The sequence below is a fragment of the Ceratosolen solmsi genome, unplaced genomic scaffold, assembly GCF_000503995.2.
Source record: "Ceratosolen solmsi marchali unplaced genomic scaffold, CerSol_1.0 scaffold47, whole genome shotgun sequence".
Classification (NCBI taxonomy): Eukaryota; Metazoa; Arthropoda; class Insecta; order Hymenoptera; family Agaonidae; genus Ceratosolen; species Ceratosolen solmsi.
The window spans coordinates 4,750,231-4,758,004 of NW_011948419.1; the positions used below are offsets into that span (position 1 = coordinate 4,750,231).

Here is a 7,774-nt window from a genome sequence, read left to right on the forward strand (position 1 = left end):
CATTACATTTAGAATATAATTAAATGAAAATTTTGTTTTTTACACATAAAATGCAAATTAAATGTTAAATTAAAACATATTTTTATATATAAATTGAATTTTTTTATTTTATTAAATTTAGTTTAAATCGGGTATTCTTTATTATCTACAATATATATTAGAATATTGTAATAATATCAGTTCTTACTTCATCCTTAATTCTTTAAGTGTTTACGTCAATCATAAAATCAAGGATATAAAAATTGCGTAATATAAATGCTAATAATTGTAATCATTTAGCATTTTATATTTTTAAATAAAAATTTTAATTAAGAATTAATCAGAAGCATATACTATTTACGTAATTCCTAAATATATTAAAAAAATATCTGTACGATATTCATCTTTTTAAAAATTCGATCTCATGTATAGATTTATTTTTATCCTATTTATCAAAATAATATTATCAAAATCAATCAAAATAAAGTTAATAAATAATAAGAAATATTATATAATGAGGTATTATTTTTATAGATTACAATAAATATAGACGAATGAAATACGAATTACAAATATGATCATCTATATATGAATTGTATCATAAGTATATTTTTCAAATAAAATAATATGAAATTTAATTTACTGGATTTGGTAATAATTTAAATAAATTCTTTATTAATATTTCTACAAGCTCTTTTTTATCATTATTCATTAAGTATTATAAGTAAACACATGAGCGTGCGCGTGTAAATTTAAATGATTTTTAGAATGAATAATAAAGCCCATCAATATGCACCTGAAATTCATGACTGAGGAACAAAGAAACCACAGTAACAGCAATAAAGATGTAATATATAATATGTGATGTAAGTCTTGAAAGAGTTTAAGAGTAAAAAAACACTGAGCATTCGATACATCTTTTAGACTTCAATTAGTTCGAGAAATACAATCAGCTGAGTATTCGTTTGAATTTAATAATGCATCCAAGAACTGCCGAAAACAATATAACAGAGAGAAGAAAAAAAGAAAAAAACGGAGATATATATCACAGTAAAAATTCCTATTTTCGTCACATCACGGCTCATGAGCACTCGATTTTGTATTACCAGAGTAAGCTTAACACATGACATATACATATGCTGCGGCTTTGGCTTCCAGCCAAGAATAATGTTTTCTTGCCTTTCCGGCGCATGCGCTTCGTACGATTCACAACAAAAAGTTTTGTTCATCGTTTTGAAAACTTAGATTTTATATTAAACGTAGCTTGATAAGATAACCTTATTATTTAAATTACATTAACTCATACATCTATAAATTTATATTAAAAAGAACTGAAATTCAGAAAACACGAGGTAAATTGCGAATAGTGTTAGAATTTCTAAATTACACATCTTAAAAATGTAGACTTAAGTAATATATTTTTGGGAACATCAGATATGTATTTAGTCATAAAAACTATTTCATAACAATGTAGAAATAGATTTAAAATAAATTAGAATAATAATATTTTGTATTATATATTTTTTATTAATATATATTGATATTTAATTGTGCAAAAACATTAATTCATGCATAAAAAAAAATTTAACCAATGAAGAATTATAAGAAATCAATTATTAAAAATCCAATAATTTCTTGTAAAGTTAATAACAATTATAATGTAATTGTAACTTTTAATTTATATAAATCATTTACCTAAATAAACATGTAGCACATAAATTATTATATTTCATTAGAATAAAAATAAAAATGAGATTTTATAGAATAATCTATTGGTTTTCAAACAAAATCAAAGTAAAAAAAAATTATATTAAATATGTTCAAAATTTTTTATAAAAATATACGTAACATTTTATTATTAATTGATAAAAAAACGTCGGGAAATTATCAAGTGGATTTAATATCGGCATTTATAACGTAATTTAAAAAAAAATTATTATGTTTTAAAAATTTATTTACAATTAGTATGATATATATTTTACAGGCAGAAGATTTCAACATTATTGATAATACTCATAGTTATTTACTGTAAGATAATCAGATATTTAATGAATTTCAATTTGTTATTTTCAATGTCAATTGAAAATAACAAATATTAAACAAAATTATAGAAGATTTTGTATAGATCAAACTGATTTAGCCATTATCGGATAAATTTATTGAATATTAATTTATAAAAAGACCGAAGTATGTGTAACATAAATAAGTATTGACAAAAAATTAAAAAATTTGGATTTACTTAATAAATCTTATTCTAACTTAATATTATTTTTAGTTTTATATTTTTATTATACATTATTTTTAAAAAATTATGTACATTATTTGTATTAGAAAAATCTATGAAAACCTCCTTCAGAAATTTCATAAAAATTTTTATTAATAATTCAAAATTACTATGTTTATTTTAGTTATTCATCATTATTAATATGAAACTGTTGAGGCATAGTAAACAATTAAAATAAAATAAAAAATAAATTTGTATTAAGAATTTCTATTTAATATAAAGGAGTCATTAAATATAGATTTTAGTTTTTGATAAATGCAATAGATATTACATATAATAAACTAATTGAATTAGCGAAATTACTTATAAATTAATATTTTATTTAAGCAAATTTATTTAAAATTTATATTTAACGTAGATTTGAAATAATCATTTTCTATTATTAAAATAGTAATATGAATAAAGTGTTTAAGAAATACAGAAATATATTAATTTAATATTATTTCTTCAAAAATTTCTAGGAAGTTTTTCATCTTATGGCTCTCAAAAGCTCATTCTACTTTCATAACTAACGTATGATTTAAATTATTGACTTGCAAGCGAGATAATTTTAGTAAGATTTTAACGCTGTCATTAGTGTTCTTTTCATTTCAGTATCACATCAGTGTATGAAAATAGATGAAAATCAATTTCTCGGTGTTTACTACGACTACTATGAAAATTCAGCTAATGCTTAACTAATCACAAATTATTTTCCTGGATTTTTTTGATGGTATTAAACAATGTTTATTATCATTGTATTAATATACGTTCTCAAAAATACCATTATTATTATTGGTTTTAATAAATTTGTTGTATTTATTTTTATTTCGTCGTTAAAAAACATCATATATAATATTTATTTGTTAGAAAAAATATATTTATTAAAAATAAAATATTATAAATCAATTTAATTACATGATATACCATAATAGATCGCAGATACTAGCGCTATAACGATGATGAACGGTTGCGAAACCTTGGATCGAGCTCGTCAAGATAACGGTCTCGTGGATGACGTCGTAACGGAGTCGCAGGACATTCCGCTGACCCATGAGCATACCCTTGCAGTAGACATTGTCGACGAGAGTAACAAAAGAGTAGCTAATGGAAAAGTCAAATCCAAAACGACTGCAATTGGAACAATTGCATTGCAAAGTGGAAGTACGAGGCTTGTCATTGCTCTTCTCGAAGTAAGTACACTAATTTTTTTTACTAAGATCTTAACTTGATCTACTTGCAGCTTATTTTTTAATTTATTACAAAATTCAAATAAAATACAGATGTCAGGTGTTATAATACAGGGTTGAGTTTCATTACACTTTAGATATTTTCAAATTTCATTCAATCACATATTATATTAAGTTATATTATTTTAAATATAGTATTCCCATAAAATATTGAAACCAATGGAAGGATTAAGTTTATTTAATTAATGAAGATTTAATTAATTAATTAAATTAATTAATTAATAAGATTATTCAAAATTGATATTGTAATCTTTTTTATTTATTGAAAAATTAAGTCATATTAAATATGTACTAAAAATATTCTTTTAAATAATTATTATAAATTCTAAAATTAACTCTAGTAGTTGTTTCAAGAAAGAAATATTAATCGTATAACATTTTTCAGACATATTTAAAATAAATTTTATATTTTAACGTATGCAGTAAATTATAATAGTTAAATATAATAGCACCACAGTTATGTCTTCAGTTACCTCTAATTAAATGTATAGAATAGGTGCAAAAAAAATCGAAATACAATCACAAATCTCACAGTAATAAATAATATTGGAACACCCTGAAACATATACAAAGGATAAAAATGAATGTTAAGAATAATGAATAATTGAAAAAACAGGTCACGCGTTCATTGTATATTTTTGACGATTTTTAATACGTACCAGACGTAAGCTCATCACTTTGGAATTTTGTTCGGGGTAAAGCGGATGAGTTAAAAAGATAAAAAAATAAGGAAAAGTCTCTTACACGCAATTTTATCTGAGAGAATGAAAAAGGGGTTAAGGGAGAGAGACAGTTAGCGTAAGAGAGATCGTTTAATTCTGGTTTGCTGATCATATACGAAATATCTATATATAATGTCTAAGTGATTAAATATGGTAATTGTACGTAATTCAAAATTATTATTATATTACCATTCGGTTCATAGATCGCCCCAATTCGAAAACTCACTTATATTAGTGGCATATAAAATAAATTAGTGTTAATGCAAGTCAACACAATTACTATAAATAATAGTTATTCAACTTTTTCGCTAATAAATAATAAATGTAGGAATACTAAGATATTAATATAAATTCATATCTATTAATGAAAGTAGTAGTATATATGCTACCTAAATGAAATTATTAGTACATATGTATGTATAGGTGTACGAGAATGTCAATTCATATGCTGGCAAGCGTACGTGTGATTTTTATATGAAGTTATTAAACTAAATATATTACTTTAAAAATATTACTTATTTTTCAATATATCAATTCTCATATTAAATTGATAATTTTAAACATTATTATCAAAATTTGTCTCGATAAAATCGAATTTATTATAAATTGTCCATGTTAAGTATGAGATGAAATATTTTTAATCATTTAATACATACCTTTCATTTAAAATAAAATTTAAATCCTTATTAAATTATTACTCTAAAATTACTCTTATATTATTTTTATTTATTTTATATTTTTATTATTTCAGGTTAACTTAATATTTTAAATGTATTTTAAAATTATTCATTTATATGTTTAATTAATATAATTTTGTTTTGGGATATAAATATTCAAAATAACATATTCTTATTATTTGATAAAAATTATATGCTACTAAAAATAAAATTTTGGTTAAATAAAATTTATTAAAAATAATTTCATTCAGATGTACAAACAAGTATCATATTATTCGATATTCATAGTTGTTGATTTTGTGTATTTACTATAACTAATTATTAAATTATTAACCAACAATAATAATTATTTCGTATAAACTCAAAATGAAAAAAGGTTACATTGTATTTAATTATATATTATTTTATTCGATATATTATTCGATCAATTATTATACTTAATCAATTCAATTAAATATTTGGAGACATATAATTTATAATTTTTTTAAAATAAATTACTGTTTACAAAAATAGTACTTAAATTAATTATAAAAATATATAGCTATATTTTATTTTCTCGGCTCTATTATTTATCTCATTGTGAAACCCAAAAGTATATAACACATACATAACGATGAGTGAAAATTAAAAACAAAAAATAATGAAAAATTTAAACATGTACACATATACATTGATATAGTATCTGACTTTCTTGAAGTATTCACTGACGAAATGTAGCAGATAAAGAGCAAAACAGTAGATTTGATGAAGTCCTATACAAAGATAGTCTTTTTATTCGAATGAGGTGCTACTTGCAGGAATAGTAAACAGAAAATTGTAGAGATAGAATATGGGCAAGAGGGGGGGGGGGGAGAAAGGTAGTGGCTTAAAGAGAGAGTAAGATAAATAAAAAGAAATATATTATAAGCAGGAAATACTTGCAATATGACTAAAAAAAAACATATCGGTTGTACGAAGTAGTCAAGACTTTTGTATTTAAATTGTTTTTTTTTAATTTTTATTTTTACAGAAAAATTAATATAAATATAATAAAACACAAGTTAAATTTTTATTGATTTGAAACTAATTGTAAAATCAACTTAATAAGATTACTCTCCCTCTATACATCGACTGTGAATATTAAATATATAATGAATAAAATTTGTTATTGTATTATAGGAAAGAAAATTATAATAATTAGAGATTTAGCTTTTGGATGTAATATCTCAAAAGTAAATAAGTTGCATACTTTTAAAATTTTATTCAATTACCTTTTTAATACCTTTTTACTTTGTACAATATTAATTAGATGAGTATTTAGATTTATTTTATCGAGTTTTTCTGGTTTGCAAAGAATCTAAATAATTCCGAGGCCTATGATATTTCATATAAATATTGATTTAATTCATTTTAGTGTGTAAAAAATGTTTTTTAATTTTATATATAAAAATAAAAATTATATATCAATAAAATATTAAAATAAGTTGTAATTAATGTTTATGACAAATGAAAGAATGTTTTGCAAAAAATAAATAATTTTGAATAGAGCTAGTATATAAATAAAATGTGTTTATATATAATACATTACTTGTATATAACATGAAATGTGTAAATGTTATTAAAACGTCATATTACACTTTAGGTAACATGTAAAATTAAAAAATAATGCTTTTATTTATTTCAATGATTTTTATGATTTAAAATTATTAAGAATATCCCACTATATATAATTATTAATTTAAAATAATATAATTTTCAATATAAATAATTTGAAAATTTTGAAGAGTTATAAATGGGAATAATACAGTTCAAATGTGCATATAGTATTTAATTTTCACTCGTCCTCTTTCCATTACTTTTAAATTGTCACAACTCGACTCGACATTGAACGACTCAGAGAAAATAGTCTAGTTGATACAGCAAAAAATACTGTCTAGTGGTTCAGATGACAAATATCTTCAAAGATGTAATGAAACGCGATCGACTTTTTAACTTTTTTCCCCTCGACTTGACAATGTGCGAAAACACGTGATTTATTTTTAATGTTCTTTACATTGAAGACGATAAAACTTTATTCCATTCATATAGTAAAATTTTGTATGAAACGTAGAACAATACTATAAATAAAAACTAATTCTTTGTTCATATTTGTAAAAATATTTTAAAATAATGACAAGAGATATACTACCATTTATTCATTATTTCATAAATATTTTATTTTTTAAAATTTATAAATATTTATTAATATATTAAGCAATACCAGTGATTTATAAATTATATAATATATAATCTACATCAAATTCAAAACTTGAAAAACTAGTAATATTAACAGATTTTTTTAATTATATACTTAAGTAAATTATAAAAAAATACAAAGTTTCTTACACAAACCTAATAATATCGTAAAATAATGAAAATATCGTTAGAAATAAGTTATAGGAAAATATATTAGAAATTTAATATTATTTATAGATTATTGCTTGCTTTTGTTTTTGTTTAAATATGAATTCTAAAATATTCTAAAAATCATAATCGAGATTACTTGAATTATTTTAGATTTGTAAACATATAAAATATAATAAGGGAAAAAATGGTACATGTTTTTTAAATTCTATTTTATAACCAAACTATTATTGTTAACTTTTTATAATATGTAGATTTTCTTATAACTCGAGAATGAAAAAACATTTATTTTTTAACTTTTAATTTCATAAAATCTTTTATTCAAAATAATTTTATGATATACCTATTGTAATATTTTAAATTAATGTGTACAAGAATTTAAATGTAAAATTATTATTAGGATTACCGAAAATTGAAGAAATTGAATAGGGGCAATAGGGACGATGTCCATAGTTCGCTTATCTACATGAATTTTACTGTGCTTTTTCCGCATGCTCTGAT

At 21.6% G+C, this 7,774-nt stretch overlaps 1 protein-coding gene across 1 annotated transcript in view; it reads left to right on the top strand.

Annotated features, from left to right (window-relative positions):
* The first annotated feature begins 3,201 nt into the window (after positions 1-3,201).
* LOC105360797 (coiled-coil domain-containing protein 141-like) overlaps positions 3,202-7,774 on the top strand; it is a 20,416-nt gene continuing 15,843 nt past the window's right edge. The window contains exon 1 of the mRNA XM_011497798.1: positions 3,202-3,435. Within this exon, the coding sequence (XP_011496100.1) occupies positions 3,202-3,435 (234 nt within the window). The remainder of the gene's footprint in view (positions 3,436-7,774) is intronic.